This window comes from Styela clava, chromosome 4 (assembly GCF_964204865.1).
Source record: "Styela clava chromosome 4, kaStyClav1.hap1.2, whole genome shotgun sequence".
NCBI classification, from domain to species: Eukaryota; Metazoa; Chordata; class Ascidiacea; order Stolidobranchia; family Styelidae; genus Styela; species Styela clava.
Genome location: NC_135253.1, coordinates 19250818 through 19268771, shown reverse-complemented (window position 1 = coordinate 19268771; position 17954 = coordinate 19250818). Strand labels below are relative to the sequence as shown.

The 17954-nt window shown below is 34.4% G+C and overlaps 1 protein-coding gene across 2 annotated transcripts; it reads right to left on the bottom strand.

Moving 5' to 3' along the window:
* Nucleotides 1-11186: 11186 nt before the first annotated feature.
* Nucleotides 11187-16525, bottom strand: LOC144422087 (uncharacterized). 2 transcript variants are annotated; one of them, XM_078111890.1, is made up of 7 exons: nt 16403-16525; nt 15756-15812; nt 13928-14077; nt 13583-13675; nt 12328-12555; nt 11853-12064; nt 11187-11468 (listed from the first exon to the last, which is right to left on the bottom strand). In XM_078111890.1, the coding sequence occupies exons 1-7, from the start codon at nt 16461-16463 to the stop codon at nt 11289-11291; spliced, it is 981 nt and encodes a 326-aa protein (XP_077968016.1). In that variant the 5' UTR covers nt 16464-16525; the 3' UTR covers nt 11187-11288. The 2 variants fall into 2 exon arrangements, with proteins under 2 accessions (XP_077968016.1, XP_077968017.1); XM_078111891.1 differs by lacking the exon at nt 15756-15812 and having other exon boundaries at nt 16403-16508.
* Nucleotides 16526-17954: the final 1429 nt, after the last annotated feature.

The window sequence follows — 17954 nt, the reverse complement described above, 5'->3', positions numbered from 1 at the left end:
TATCACGTATGTGGTGTTTACCATCCCATATCCTGATCCTACTTAAACGAATTTCTTCAAGTATTTTATTAATCGCTCTATTTTGTCACGGGATGCCACGCCTTAGTTCTATTTGTATTTAAACTTGCTCATAGAACAGTATCGTTTACTTCAGAGTTATTGTTGAGAAAAACTTTTTGCAAAAAGCTGAACAAGTCTATTACACAACGGCACCAGAACTCTGATTATGAAAGTACCTCTGTTACACAGTCATATACCGACATAAGAACGATAAAATTTGGCCATAATCAAAAAAGGCTTCGATAAACGAAACTTCAGGACTATTTCTGAATTGAACGTAAATAGTGCAAATAAAAGGTCGGAATGTAACAGTGGTGCGAGTGAGTGAAATTCAATAGTAACCGAAAGAAGCACGAAAGAGGAAAAGTTGAACAAAGGTAATTCACACAACCAACTTTAAATTCTATTGGCAATAGGAATAATACTTTATAGAAATATACGAAATGGGCTGACCGTTAACTCGACCTTTTGACTCGACTATTGTTGGACTGAAGGTGATTTTTGGCTTGTTCCGATTCCATAAGCAGTGTAGGTCATTACAATTGCCGCATCGGTCTAAGCTGAGAGAAGCATCAAGAATACATAACATAGTTGATATAGTGCGTTCGCAAATCCTAACCACCTATTGTATAATTTTGCGTGATGAAATTCCTGGGCTTTTTGACGTTATGGGGAAAAAACAGCAGAATACAGGATAAATGCGACCGAAAAAGGGCTACAACTAAAAAAAAAATTACATGAAAGAAAAAAATTTCAAAATCACACAAAAAACTATATTATGTTGAATTCATCTCCTTTCTAAGACTTATAGCCATAGCTTATCTATCTTATGTTCATTCCTGCGGTGATTTGATTTGTAACTTTATGGCGTAAACAAAGAAAAGTAACGTACATTATTATCAGCGTCACCATTTCAAAATGAAGTCAACCATTTCACGCATGCAGTTACTGTAGAGATATGTTTCCGTCATACGTGATAAAATATTTTCCCTAGAGGTCAATGTTTATGCCAATGTATGATTTTAGTACCAAAATAAACTACCGGCCTATTCTAAAACGAATTGAATTGTCTTTATCGATTTTATAAAATTGTCTGTGTTGGCTAAGTGAAAATATACCCTTGCACATAGGTTCCAATCTCTTTCCACGGCGAACAAAATTAGTTGCCTTCATATTGGTACAAACACTTCTGGAGCGCCGTAAAATTTATCATACGTGATAAATATTTTTCCGAGGTCAATGTTCTGTATGACTTTAGTACTAAAATAAACCATATTCCACAACGAATTGTCTTTATCGATTTTGTTGAAGTAGAAGCATAGAAATGAAATTAAAACGGACAATCAATTAACATCACACAGGGGAAACTCGTTAGCGGACACAGGAAATTATTAATATTATTATACAAATATTAGCACAGGCACTTTTCATATTATTCACATGTTCTTCTGCACATCTATATATCGCTGACCCATGTGAAATCGTACCCTCGCCTTTGCTAACATCAAAAACGCAGTGTTTGTGTATTATTGTCTAGATCTAGACAAATATTAAACACTTTACTGGGCAGGGCTTCTGAAATATAAAAAGCATCAGGATCGAACAAATACAACTAGTTGAACAAAATTGCCGAATTTACACAAAAACGGAATGATAATTTTCCACGAGGTCGCTAATTTTATGTCGAACCAGTGTGAGTTCTACCCAAGACGCCGCTAGCTGCGATTGTGTACTTCGCTCCTAAAACGATGCGGTCAAAACATCCAGTGTAAGTTACAATTTGTGACAAGATCATATTAAGTCTCAACAGCAGTGATTTTAATAAACCTCAACGGTAATAAAATTGTATTTGAATATACAGAAAGTGGCGTATATCCTCTTACACTTGCAGGATATTCAGAGGTGCGGTAGGGAGCGTATTTTTAATCTTTGCACTATGTGCCGAGAGCCGAGATTCATAAGTAATCTTCATTCAGTTTCGACTTTTCTGAATACAATATTTCCAGTATACCCAAATACCTAATTAATAAATACGACTACATAAACAATTATTCAATCAATATATACATTTATTGACATTTGTAACGTTCTATAATTAAAAAAATGCGATAATTTTAAATATATGGTAGATACAAAGTAAAATATGAAAAAATTTTAATTCGAAAAAAGGAACACATTGATACTCAAAACGTTTTTTTGAAATAGAACAATCCTTGCTAGTATTTGTAAATATTTGTTTGAAGAAGAACTTTATTGACAATGACATATTTCAAGAACAAAAATGCAAACTTTGAAGTCATAAATAATAATATAATTTTCTTTTTCGCATTGCCACATCTATTTTGCTTAATTGAGGTTCATTTGTAGAATGGAAGTGTTATATGAAAATTGGTCATACTTCTATTTGGCATGGTAGTTTTTTCGCCTGATTTTTTCAAGTTTTTGATCAGTATTCTGCAGTGCCCTTGCCTATGGTCACTTGCGACTTAACTTTATACTATTCCAGCACCTTCGGTATTTCAGCAGCACAATGTATAACAAATTAATTTTTGATTTCATTTTTCTAAGCTTGCCCGTGACATTATCGAAGCTAGTATTTTTACTTTTCTTTAACGGTTACTTAAGCTCGCTCATGCATACATAAAAAAAACTCCTGACACATTTTACACGCTTATATATAATTAGTGAAACCTATGTTCCAGCGTTGTGTAGTAGTACTAGACCAATATTATGCAGATAAATTCATTATACAAATAAATTCTTGTCACTAAAGTCACCAAATTATTACTCGAGTTACTTGTCACCTTAGGTCGGAGTCCCGGCTGAGTGGCGATTGATGCTGCTGGATTGAATAATTTACATTTTTACGCTAATACTGAAAGACCGATAGATATAATCTGTAATAAGTTGTTTTTTTGGAATTAATTTCTAAAATTAAGTTTTTTGACAGATTTATTATAGAATTAATCTATAAATTTGATGAAGTTTGCACAGCAGGATATTAAATATTCACTCTAGATGTAGATGGAATAATTGTAAATACCTCAAAATTAAAAAGAAGTTTTGCCGAATTTTTACCAGCTTAATTGCAAATCATAATATTTCAAAATCGCTGTGACAGCTATCGCGAAGGACAGTAAGGTTCGACTCCGATCGTGCTCAAAACATTAAGCGCTCATTTGAACAAAATATTATATTCCCTAATTGTTATTCATGAAAGTGTGGTCAATACCGTGAACGTGCACTTAGCAGTTCCACACTTAACGACGTTAGCTGGCAGTGTGAATGTAAAAAAACTCGTTTCTAAGACGGCCAGACATGCAATGAAACAAAGAGACCTCATAGTTTTAACAGGAACAGATTCGATGAACTCTGGGTGAGTTGTCACGACGTGAAGTTTTAATCTGATACATACGAATTACAACCTCCATATAATGCGTCCAATGCGCTACCATTAACTATCTCTCTGTGACCACGAGTAAGATTGAGTTTCTTACCGTTATATATGCAAACCTAATTCAGATTCGACTTTTACATATATTCCGCCTCAACCCGAATTTCCAATAATCTAAGTAAATATTACTGCATAAACCATTATTCATTCAATATATACATTTATTGACATTTGTAACGTACAATAATTAAACAAATGCGATAAACTTATACATATGGTAGATACAAAGTGAAATATGAAACAGTTTCAATTCAAAATTGAAAGACGTAGATCGTCAACGTTCCTTTGGAAAAAATTGAATTTTATTATGTTTACACATACAGACATTTTGAGTGTTTTTCAATCCAGGAATATTCTAATAAACTAAATAATCATTACTTCAATCACTTTATTGACATTCTAAACTTTATAGAAAACAGAAGGGATAAACTTATATATATTTTATATACAATGTAAAAAATGGAACATACTCACTTCAGAAAAATAGTGCATTGATCTCCAAAGTTCATTTGAAAAATAAATGTGGTAAGATGTAGTAAGAGATTTTAAAATTGTAAGGGGAATATAAATTGAGGATACCTGGGTAATTAGATATTTCGTAAACAATGAACGCAAACTTCAAGGTTTCATCATATACCAGAAGTTGCTTCGTGCAAAGCAACATGTTTGCCCAATGTATCATAGCAATACGAAATAAAATTGGCCGCACTCTGCTTTTGGTCGTTACTGAATATCAATGCAGAAAGACCTATTCTGCCCTTTTTCGTTAGCAAATTTTAACTATTTGGGTAAGGAAATATGACGAATTTTGTTTAAATATTATCTAGTTTTGCAATCATCAATTTAGATAAAATATTTGAATATGACGTCGTTGCATAAAAATACCTTCAAACGGGGGATGGAAATATTGCTTTTAAAGTTCACGAAACCGACACTTGCGTGTTTCACAGTTGACATAATACTTTGTTCAACCACCAATATCGTTCAGCGTTCCCCATTCCCTGATCATCATGCGTTGGATCAGAACGAACTAGAATGTAGACGTTCGTAAGATTTTCGAATCTACGGCCAATTGTTGGCTCTCCAACACGCCATTTTGTGAATCCGTCAGTTGGAAACATTTGTTCTGTCTGAAAAATAATATTAGAACAATGCACGTTAATTTCATTGTTCAATCATAGTTCATTTGCATATTATCGTATCCCAATAATTAATATTTGGAATAGGCCAGAAATAAAATAAAAAAACAGTGAAACACAGTTGTGAGGGGATTGATTAAAATTATAGGAGCAGATAAAATAATATACTGTAAATGTCAATTTGATGGTAAGATATGGGATCAGAATCCATTACGAAAATTGATTCTAGTGAGAGACACATAGAATTATTAATAACGAGTGGGAAGGATAAATCCGAAGTTTTGTGAAAGATTCATGCTACCTTCTCAAAATGGAAATTTAGCTATGACATATAATCTCTTGGGTCTTACCAAAGGATTTATTTTCAAGTCAATCCATACTGTAAAGAATCCACCTTTTTTTGGGCGCATCATCGACATCACAGAATCATATTCTTGTTCGTTTTTTATTTGTGCCATTGTTGACCAGTACTTCGCACACACATTGTAGGCCACATCGTAAGTCAATACTGGTGCAGAGCCTGTCCACAATTACTTGCCATCGACGGTGATATATTTCTCTGTACGAAGAGATGATGCGATAGTTATTGGTTTACTTATAAATAGATGTTTTACAAAAGACATTCAGAAATAAACGACTGAAATTCCAGTGTCTTAATATAGTACAAACAATAGATAAAACAGGCCATAGAAAAATACTACCTGCTTCCTCCAACACGACATCTTTTATCAACAACCCTTGTGCGGATTTCAACTCGTTTGTTGCTATTTGAAGTTGTTCTAGAGCTGTTTTGTTGACTTTCTTCAAATCACCCTCGGATATGCCGTGTACTTTCAGTCTTATGTCAGAGATATCCGCTTGTACTTCATCGAAACGTAACTCCAACTGATTGATTTCTTTTCTCTGCTCGTCAATATATTGAACAAGGTTCGCTAGAGTTTTGTTGCCGACTCCAACATTTCCGATCCGTTGCGTTTCTTGAGTTTTGACTGAAAAGATATTTTGTTAGTTCAAGTGGACTTGACTCGTTGGTTATATTTTTAAACAGTCGTTTTGAATAGCGTATATTGTGGTTCAATATTTATCTGTTTCATTAAGTCACGTTAAAAAGAATTTAATGGCTGATTTATTGTGAATGGAGTGAAATTATGAATGATTGCTCCTTTACAAGACCTTCGTTATCTTCAGGAATGAATATGAACTGCTTGGCCAAACCAGTTTTTTTTTTCAACGTTCAAACCCAAATACATACCCGCCCCGGGGGATACTGAAAAAAGATTTTGTGAGGAGGTTGAAACGATAAAGAATTTGAACCAATAATCATGTATAAATAAAAGTCAAAGCTTTAAAAGTACGAAGCATCAACTCAACGATTAGTGAGCGAACGTTGTATGGATACTTATCGTACCCAGCATGTATACAGTAGCCAATCCCATTCCAAGTAATATTATTGCAAACGTTATTGTGATCAACATGAAGCAATTTTTCTGTCGAATCACATCTCCTACGAAAATATAAAACAACATGAGAGTAATGGTCAAATATATAGGCACAAAGGGCGAAATGTCAAAATTTGTCCCATGAATGTAATATAAAGAGTCTGGGCGAAATATCGGAATAAAAACTATGTGTCATTATATGGCCCTCTTCAAGTTTCAAACACGGAAAGTTTAAAAAAATTTGTATTAGTTGCGATGAAAAATTATCCATATCAACTCTAAAAATCTTAACAAAATCTGTTTCTCTCACAGAACAAAACATTGGATGAATCATTGACTATCGAACTTAACCTACTGGATAGCTTGGAGATTTGATTCTCCATTTTTGTCACAGCGTTCTTAGTTTCTTCTGTGAGTTCTCGTCTAGGATTTCCCACAGCAGCGTCACTTTCGTTTGTCTGGGCAAAATGCAGATGGAGCTCTTCATTACTTTTAGTTTGCATTCCACCTGGATAAACATACCACTCTTGAGTTAGTAAGTTATAAAAGTCAGAGTACGGTGTAAATTTCACGCACTCTGAATACCGCACTATGAAAGTACGCAAAGAATAAAAAAACGAACTGAAGACCATAAGTTTACCAATATCAGTCAATGAGGATTCGGAAATAATCCAACACAAAGTGTACATGTGGACCGGATAAGTAATTTTTTTTTCTTGTTTTCTTTTTATTTAAGATATTTTTTGGCCAATCCATTTGCTGTTTTATTTTTTGTCAGTGCGAAGCATTTTTGTACTTTCGTTTCTTTTGTATGAAAAGGGTATGCGCTGAAATAAAATACTGTATTTTTTAATACTGTTTATTGGATTTTGTTTCCATGTGTAACCAAAATGATAGATTCGTCGACAAATAAACAGAGCATCGAATTACATGTGCTGTTTGTAAGATTTGATTTTGAACATATGCAGGCTTGTTTCTGATTTGTGATAATCAAGTCATAGTAAAAATTTCCAGTTCACACAATACAAAAGATTTGGTGGGAAAATGAAAGCGGGCAATTGACTGGTCTCCATTTTTCGAGTTGGAATAATTTTAGATATGCTGTTCCTGGTGATAAATTTCTAAACTTCATTTAAAACAGGGTCTGCCGGACTCGTTTGAAATCATATGGAAATATATTTGCTGGTAATTTATTTTTGTGAAATTTAACTAATTGAAACTGGCAATAATTATGTGATGCGCATACCAGTATGCAATATTTGACGATTTGAAAGCGAGATTTAGGAAAAGGGGAATCGAAATTTTATCTACACGTACATCCAAAACAAGCAATTTTCACAGGTTTCTCATTTTCAAAAATGAATGGATCCGTGCGCACATGACATGTGAATTTTTGTGTGACATGTAAGTATTTGTGTCTTCGACGTCATACTAGAATATTATGAAACAAGGGAGCCATGATCAAATATATGGGCACGGGGTGTTACGAGTATGCAATCTATCACAGTAGCCTACCGGCACCGTATCGCAATTGAGCAGCAGATTTAAACTTACGCAAAAGTGAAACTCCCCCAAAATTTTGATAACGTCATTACACAAAAAAAACGAATTTCATAGAGGCCGCAGAAGTTTTTGAAATAAATGAAAAGTGATAGCCTTCTAGTGAAAAATACAATTTTTTTATACCAAAAAGATGGGGAAAAAAAGGAGAAAAGAAATACAAAAATAATGATGGAAAGTCCAAAGTGTGCACAGAGGTTTTTAAAAATAACGACGGGCACCCTTTGCAAAATAAAATGTCTCCTCCAATGTTTAAACAAATAGGATACATACTTCCACCCACTTCCTCGTACGTATACTGTCTGTCATTAGCTGGCTTCATTGATGTGTATGTACCTTAATAACAAGTATAAGTTGCCAACCTGTGATTACAATTTGAATATTGAATCACGAATATTTACATAGAGACTTGTTTTTGACCAAAACGTTAAGCACAGAAAAAATTCTTTATAATTGTCATCGAAGTTTCACTAGTCTGACAAGGAATGTTTACTCAACATATATTCTAATATTTCTGCGGTTCTATATCCCCTTATTTTTTATTTTCTCATTTCATACTTACATTGTTCCTCTACATTGAATACCTGTGCCTCCAAATCATTTGCAAACACCGCATTTGCCATAATTGTCCAAAGTTAAGTAACTAGATAACATGAAATCTCAGATTTCTATAAATCTAAAAACAGATTATTTTAAGTTCTAGTTTTATAAATTTTAGTTTGCCTAGCCAGAACCCAGCATGTCATTATTTTGAAGAATTTCATTGATGTTTTCAAGCACGAGTTTTTTTTAAATCTACATTTATTTATTTGGTGAAAATACCACTTGACCAAACCTTCCTTAAATTAGCATCAGTTTTGATTCAAATAGTTTTATTTTCGGTCTTTACTAAAATTTTGGAACTGGGCCGTGAGCTCTTATTTTCTTACTTTTATTTTTTTATGCCAAACTTCAATCCAATAATATCACGTTTATATTTTATTAATCGCTCTATTCTGTCACGTGATGCCACGCTTTAAGTCTATTTGGAAATAACCTTGCTCATAGAACAGTATCGTTTACTTCAGAGTTATTGTTGAGGGGAAAAAAGCTACAAGCTGAATAAGTCCATTACACAACGGCAGCAGAACTCTGATTATGAAAGTACCTCTGTTACACAGTCATATACCGACATCAGAACGATAAAATTTGGCCATAATCAAAAAAGGCTTCGATAAACGAAACTTCAGGACTATTTCTGAATTGAACGTAAATAGTGCAAATAAAAGGTCAGAATGTAACAGTGGTGCGAGTGAGTGAAATTCAATAGTAACCGAAAGGAGCGCAAAGGTGAACAATGGTGAACAAAGATAATTCGCACAATCAACTTCAAATTCTATTGGCAATAGGAATAATACTTTATAGAAATAAACGAAATGGGCTGACCGATAACTCGACCTTTTGCCTCGACTACTGTAGACTGAAGGTGATGTTTTGGCTTGTTCCGATTGCACAAGCAGTGTAGGTCATTACAATTGACGCATCGGTCTAAGCTGAGGGAAGCGTTAGGAATACATAACATAGTTAATATAGGTGCGTTCGCAAATCCTAACCACCTATTGTATAATTTTGCCTAATAAAATTCCTTGGCTTTTTGACGTCCAACCGCGCTACACACAACCGCTAGTTGACTGAAGTTTGTCGATTATCATCGAGCTATTGATTGGTGAGATGTTCCACTTCCTAGATTAGACTGGTATCCCGTTTTAGCTCGTTCTTTATATGAATTTTTGTATGTGATTCTGTTTTTCGCTAAAATCATGAAGAATCCCATTTCAAAAGTCAATTCTAACGGAATGGTGTAGAATAAGTTAAGACACGTCTTGTGTAGCTGATCAAAAAATCAAGTCCACCGTCTAAATAGCAGCGCAAGACACCAGATATAAGTTGTTTTTTATGCCAAAAAAAAGCAGAATACAGGATAAATGCGAACGAAAAAGAGCTACAACTAAAAAAAAAATTACATGAAAAAAAAAAATTCCAAAACAACACAAAAAACTCTATTATGTTGAATTTATCTTCTTTCTAAGACTTATAGCCATAGCTTATCTATCTCATGTTCATTCCTGCGGTGATTTGATTTGTAGCTTCATGGCGTAAACAAAGAAAAGCAACGAACATTATTATCAGCGACACCATTTCAAAATGAAGTCAACCATTTCACGCATGCAGTTACTGTACAGAAATGTTTCCGTCATACGTGATAAAATATTTTCCCTATAGAGGTCAATTTTGTATGCCAATGTATAACTTTGGTACCAAAATAAACAGCCGGCATTTCTACAACGAATTGTCTTTGTCGATTTTATAAAATTGTCTGTGTTAGCCAAGTGAAAAAATACCCCTGCCCATAGGTTCCAGTCCCTTTACACGGCGAACAAAATTAGTTGCCTTCATATTGATACAAACACTTCTGGAGCGTCGTAAAGTATGTCATACGTGATAAAAAAAAATGTTCATGAGGTCAATGTTTTGTATGACTTTAGTACCAAAACAAACATATTTCACAACGAATTGTCTTTATCGATTTTGTCGAAGTAGAAGCATAGAAATTAAATTTAAACGGACAATCAATTAACGTCACATAGAGGAAACTTCCTAGCGGAGACAGGAAATTATTAATATTGTGATAAAAATATTAGCACATGCACTTTTCATATTATTCACATGTTCTTCTGCACAGCTATATATCTCTAACCCATGTAAAATCGTACCCTCGCCTTTGCTAACATCTAAAAACGCAGTGTTTGTGTATTATTGTCTAGGTCTAGACATATATTAAACGCTTTACCGGGCAGGGCTTCTGAAATATAAACATCATCCGGATCGAACAAATACAACTAGCTGAACAAAATTGCCAAAGTTACACTAAAACGGAATGATAATTTTCAACGAAGTCGCTAATTTTATGTCGAACCTGTGTGAGTTCTACACAAGACGCCGCTAGCTGCGATTGTGTACTTCGCTCCTAAAACGATGCGGTCAAATCATCCAGTGTAAGTTACAATTTGTGACAAGATCAAATTAAGTCTCTACAGCAGTGATTTTAATACACCTCAACGGTAATAAAATTGTATTCGAATATACAGAAAGTGGCGTATATCCTCTTACAATCACAGGATATTCAGAGGTGCGGTTGTGAGCGTATTCCTTCATCTTTGCACTATGTGCCGTGAGCCAAGATTCATAAGTAATCCTCATTCAGTTTCGACTTTTCCGAATACAATATTTCCAGAATACCCAAGTAATAAATATCACTACATAAACAAATATTCATTCAATATATACATTTATTGACATTTGTAACGTTCTATAATTGAAAAAATGCGATAATTTTAGATATATGGTAGATACAAAGTAAAATATGGAATAATTTTAATTCGAAAAAAGAAACACATTGATACTCAAAACTTTTTTTGAAATAGAACAATCCTCGCCAGTATTTGTAAATATTTGTTTGAAGAAGGACTTTATTAACAATGACATATTTCAATGGCGTATCAGCTATTGTTAACATATAATCTAATTTTGCACTTATCCATTTGAATATTTGAATATGACGTCGTTTGAAACAGACACTGGCGTTCCTTTTTTACCTCAGAGTTGGCATAATACTTTGTTCGTTGTCAAACTTGGTAAAAAGGTCACCATTCCATCAAAGTCGTCACTCACTAGATCTGAACTAACTAAAAGGACGACTTTTGTATAATTTTGGCCAATTGTTGGCTCTCCAATATTCCATTTTGTGAATCCGTCCGTTGGCGAGATTTGCCTTGTCTGAAAAATAATATTAGAAAGATGCAGACTAATTTCATTGGCCAATCGAAGTTCATTTGCATATTACCGTATCCCAACAAATAATATTGAGAATAGGCTTGAAATCGAATAAACAACAGCGAAACATGGCCGTGTGGGTGAATATTTAAAATAAAAGTTGTGGATATAATAATAAAATTAATAACCTCAACAGGGCGGATTTGGCGGTGAGCTATCGGATCGTGACAACTACATCAGAATCCATTACAAATATTAATCCCACTATTGGGCGACATAAAATTGTTGAACACGAGTGGGAAGAATCAGTACGAAGTTTTGTGGAAGATACATGCTACCTTCTCAAAATCAAAAATTTTGCAATACATATAATTTTCTGGGACTCACCAAAAAATTTATTTCCAAGCCAATCCATACTTCAATGAGATTGAATACATTTTTGGGGCGCAACATCGACATCACAGCATCATATTCCCGTCTATTTTTTATTTGTGCAATTGTTGACCAGTACTTCGCACACACATTGTAGGCCACATCGTAAGTCAAACCTGGTGCTGAGCCGGACCAGAATAAACTGCCATCCACGATGGTATAATTCTCTGTGTGAAGAAATCATGAGGTAGTTATTGTTTTACTGATAAATTACATATGTTGGATAACACTTTCGAAAGACGTTCACGGAAATTCGAGTATCTCAATGTTATACTACTCAGATCTGATCGGAAAGTATGATATAAGAGAAAAATGAATTATTAAAATAAATTTTAGGTTGTACATATAGCTGCATAGACAAATATTTCTCTTTCTTGATATATCATGACCCTGTAGCTAACGGATCACAAGAATTGTAATGTAATATTACCTCCTGCCTCCATCACGGCATTTTTTATGAAATACTCTTGTGCAGATTTCAACTCCTTCGATACTATCTGAAGTCGTTCTCGAACTGTTTTGTTGTCCTGCTTCAAATCATCTTTAATTATGCCATGGATGATATATTTTCTTTGCTCGTCAATATATTGAAGAAGGTTCGCAAGAGTTTTTTTGCCGACTCCAACCTTTCCGATCGGTTGCGTTCCTTGATTTTTAGCTGAAAATAATACTTTGTTGGGTTAATTATGCGGTGCCCCAGAAGTATAATAATGAGGTAACTAAGTTCGTTCGTCTACTTTACATCAAGTTGTGTACAGGGACTGATTACTATAGGTAGGGGCTGTATTCACTTGGCTAACACAGACAGTCCCGAACTCACACTAGAACTAAAATAAGGAAAATCTGAATAAAATTATGACCTATCCCCGAACTAGTTTCATTTCTGAACATTCGTTCTAAATCAGTGGTTGTCGTCGAACTTTAATTTGTGCACGGTAAAATTTACCCAACCCCAACATGGTACACGCCATACGGGAAAACCAATTAGTCTCCCCAGTTTTATTTCTGAACATTCGTTCTAAATCAGTGTTTGTCGTCGAACTTTTTTTTGTGCACGGTAAAATTTCAAAACGGACCGGTAAACCTGCAAAATCAACCTAAAAAACAAAGACCAAAAACAAGAAACCTAATTAAACGAATTTTATTACGACTAAAGTATGCAAGTCCAAAGCAGGCAATTCGATTCAATAAGAAATTTGATGCTATTTTTCGATATTATGTATACGTGTTTAAACGCGGTTCCGACGCGGTTACTGGATTTGTCACAGAGATCAGGACATTTTGTTCATGCGATAAACAAAACTGTCACAATAGTATTCAGCCGTTCGTGGCCTGAAATGGGCCTTCTGGCCAAGTTTGGCTTACAGAAATATAAGCGGTAAAACTCGGCAAATAGATGGACAGGCCGTCAATGTCTTGTATTTGGCAATTGAGATATAATATTGGTGGACGGACAGAAAGGTTGACGCGGACCGGTGCCAGTCTATTAGTTTCAATAAATGAATGTAAGCGTCATGGCCAAACCATCTATCATTGACGCGAATATGCCCCATCTGATAAATGGAAGCATACTGAATAGGCTTTGTCAAATGGTGCAGCCAAGACATGAATTTTAAGTATGAAAGTGATTGATACAAAGCTCTCATGAACAATTAGTGAGCCGCTATAAATGATACATAACTTACTCAGCATGTATATTGTAGCCAATCCAACTCCAAGCAGCACTGCAAACGTTATTGCGACTAAGATGAGGCATTTTTTTTGACGAACTACATCACCTGCGAAAATATAAAACACCACGAGAGTAATGTGTAAACAGATGTTAAGTTTGGGCTATTTATGTATAAAATAAAAATTATTAGACTCCTATATCCTTCTTCAATTGCCAAGTGATAAAAATTTACAATCAATTCGTGTATATAATTTTTGTAGGAAAGGAATAAAAACTCAAGCATCCCAACAAAAACTCTTTTTTATTCTTATAAGACAAAAACTAATGAATGAAGCATTAAATATCGAACTCAAATTACGAGATAGCTTGATGGTTTGATTCTTCATATTTATCATATCGTTCATGGTTTCTGTAAGTTCTGGTTTGTGACTTTCTGCAGCTGCATCACCAGCACTTGCTTGAACAAATTCTAGATAGAGCCCATCATTACTTGCAGTTTGCATTCCACCTGGATAAAAATACAACTTTTGTTTTAGTAGGTTATAAAAGTGAAAGTACGGTGTATATTTCAGCATTTTGGCATTATGTTAAATTTAAAACTACGAACTAGAAACCATAAATTTAGCAATATTAGTGTTTACCTTATTGATATGGTTGTTACTGAGAAAAATCGCCTTTACGGCAAGTTGAATAGCAATCGTTTTTAATTTTCATATTCAATGATTGCAATGAGTTTCTTCTCGTGACTAAATTATTTTGCATTTTGCGCAGAGTATTGTGTATCAACAACGAAAATACAATGTGGATGGCTATTATATGAAAATGCGAGCGCGTGATGACAATTACTCATGTATTTTTCACTTTCATTTCTTATTGTGCAAAATAGTATGTAAATGCAATTAGAATGCATTAGAAATTCTTCACAGAATCACAGTTAGATGAGTAACCATAATGATTGATTCAGCGAAAATTGAACAAAGAGAAGATATTACACCTATCGTTTGAAATGTACGATTTGGAATTCATTCTAGTATTGCTCTAGTTTCTAATACTCAAATCACAGTATAAAATTTCATTTGATGAAAATCCAATATGCATTGCTAATTCCAAATTATGTGGTTGCGGAATCTCGCACACGTGCATTCCAGCTGACAGCTGTGGTTTTTTTCCAATGAAAGAATAACGAGGCCACGACGCGGGAACAAAGGAAAGAAGCTAAACCTCGATCTTTTATGTTTTGCGAATGAATCAATTTGAGTTGGGAATTATTTTATCATTTTTGATGTTGGCAAACGCGAATTTGAATTTACAGTCAAATTGGTAGACAATTGTTTAATTTCGGGACTTTTCCCGTCACGCGCTAACAATTTTTCCGAATTTTTTTTAACTAGAAATTAATTTCTCAATTTTAACAGATTCAATAATTTTTTTACTCATAAAATTAGAAATTTATGTTTGCTAGTTAGTTGCACGTCTACATTTTATTCCGAAATTTTGGTATTTCTTATCAGAAGGAAATTCACTGAAAGAATAATATATTGCATAATACAATTTTCAGCGATATCGTGGTATTGTGTGACAATATTCACAGAATTAATATTTTTTGGTACCCATCAAAATGAAAATTTGATAGGAGTATGATGTATTTTTTATCAATTACATGAATTTGTTTACACAATGAAAAATGAACATTGTGAAGTCCAGAATACATCAACAAAAGAGAAAAAACATTTTCACAGTACGAGCGCATCCGCCGCATATTAACCGTGCGCATAACCGGCGACGTGAACCTACGGCGGTCGACTGAATCCAGCCCAGAGTGTCTAACGACTTGCTATCAAAATTGCCACACTTTCTTTAACCTTAGTAGTTTCGCGATTCTGACTTGCCTTTTTGTTAAAATTTGCCACCTGATAATCGAATCTAAATCATTGCCGAATTCAATCTGTTATATTTCACACAATAAATTGACTCTGATAAAAATTACCTATCGAACGGAATTTTCAAATGGTTGCAATGCCAGATTATCACAGCATTAATCCACCATGTTTCTGGGATCAACAAGGGTACCAGATTCAGACGGTTTAGGAATTAAGCCAAACGATTTCAGAGGTCCACTTCGTTTCCAATATCATATGCGCTATAATGCCCGTCTTAAATCATGTTGAAATATGTAGAATACATACCTCCACTCACATACGTATTCTGTGCCGAACTGCCGGGTCCCATTGGCGGATACGCACCTTAACAAATAAGTACAAGTTGCTTCGTTTTCTCACAGTTATGAGATTGCATTGTGTGGATTTGCCTAGAGCATTGTATGAGTTCTAACTTAAAGCGATAAAGTTTTAATATCCCACGTTTTGAAATTACATTTATATTTGTCAGAAAAAGAAGAGAGAGTGTTCTTTGCAATCCTCACATTCAACCAAACAAATCATTAAATCTTGTAGAAATGAAAATTCTAAAATCCTCTATTCCAGGCTACTCAACTGGCGGACCGCGGTGCGAATCCGGCCCTCTCGATCATTCAATTTGGACCGTCTGCTTATTTATTTTGGCAGCATAAGCCTCGTTTTATAGTTTTAGATAATTTTCGATACTATTTACATACACAACTACACAGTTTGTCCTACTGGTACTGATGTGCGACACTTGTATCCATATTTGTGAGTCATTCATTGGTCTTGTATTTAATTTAGTAATGCATTTGAAGTTTCATTTATTTAATGAAATAAATTTTCTGTAATGTCCAGACACCAGTAAGTTTGATGTTTTCCAAATGGACCTTTGGTAAAAATAGTTGAGTAGCCCTGCTCTATTTCATATTTACTTTGTTCCTGTGCATTGAATGCCTGTGGCTCCATATGATTTGCATAAATTACATCGGCCATTATTTACAATGTCGTCAAATTAGCTAACATAAATTACATGGTTTCTAAAATGAACAGAAAACATTTAACATCTAAATAATTACTAATCAACAATTTCTTGATTGTATTGAAGTATGAAAACCGGTGATTAAATCTGAATTTATTTACTTAGCAAAATTTTGCTTTGAATGACAAAAAATTTCTTAAAAGTATCCGTGCTAGTTCAAATTGTTATGTTTTTAGGTTATTTCACAACATTCGAAAATGCGCCGTAAGCCCCGATTTTTTACTATAAATTTTTTATTTCAAACTTCTTTCCAAGGACACTCACTCCAAGGACACTGTTTTCCTGAATTTCGTCTAGTCTTTCATTAATCTCTCTATTTTGACACGTGGTGACCCTTTATAGTTTTAAATGGAATTAACTTTATCCATAGTATCTTTACTTTTTAGTTAGTGTGAAACCTACACACTGAATAAGACCATTACGCAGCGACTCCGTTCATGGACATACCTGTGTCACATTGTTAAACAACGACGCGGGAACGATAAAAGATCGCGCTAATCGACAAAGGCTTCGAAGGAAGAAGCTAAAATGTACAGTGACGTAAATGTGTAAAATCCAACAGTAACATATGGACATCACGAAACCAGAACATACATTGTAGGTTGAATAAAGATGATTCAAAAAGAAAAGTTCCCGCAACCGACTTGAAATTTTATTCGCAATATAAATAATTTTTGCATGGCAATGAATATATATACTATACTGACTTTGTTTGAATTACAAACTGGGCTAATCTTGCGCAGATAACCTATTATTACACAATGAATACAAAAAATAACACTAGCAATGTCAGTAGCAAATTGGTAAAATAGCGAGGATTTGTATTATCCCTCAGCATTCAGAACAATATTCAAGAAGTATAGATGGTCGGCACCCACTACGGAACAGCACCATAACCTAATCGCGGCTTCGACTTATTCAGCTTACAATATATATTATTTCGTGAATAAAAATGTATGCTGAGTTTGTTATTGTATATCTATACAAATTAAATTTATTCAGTGAAAGAAAAATAGAAATATTATATATAAGACGGTTCATATCAACTAAAAACCAAGCAGTTTAAATTGATGAATTGAGTCCGACATCGGCTTTCCCAATACTGATAATCGGCTTCTTGTAAGTTGTGTTCATACTCGGCGTTGCTGTGTGCTCTGCTGTGAGGGTTCGATTCCAGTTGTAGATTTGACACATCTGAAAAGTGTTGTCTTCCACTCAGCAAAGCAAATTAGTATCATGAAGATGTTCAGAAGGAAGGTAGTTTCCATACATGCATCCGCCACAGTATTTCCAATCATAGCTATTGTAACGGAAGCTCCCGTATCGCTGACGCAGCATACTAAGGTTGAGTAGAAAGACGTTTTTAGAATTGACGTCAAATTGTCAGCTGCATCGCCGATGCTTCTTTGGTGTCGCCGCAATGGATGGATAAACAGTCCAAGCAT

What these genes read in the sequence shown, in the direction of transcription:
- LOC144422087 (XM_078111890.1), bottom strand. Translation starts at nt 16,463, where the DNA reads ATGGCCGATGTAATTTATGCAAATCATATGGAGCCACAGGCATTCAAT. An exon ending in ATTCAATGCACAGGAACAAA is followed by an intron (nt 15,813 to 16,402) that starts GTAAATATGAAA and finishes TTATTTGTTAAG; the next exon opens with GTGCGTATCCGCCAATGGGA. An exon ending in TGCCGTGATGGAGGCAGGAG is followed by an intron (nt 12,065 to 12,327) that starts GTAATATTACAT and finishes TTCTTCACACAG; the next exon opens with AGAATTATACCATCGTGGAT.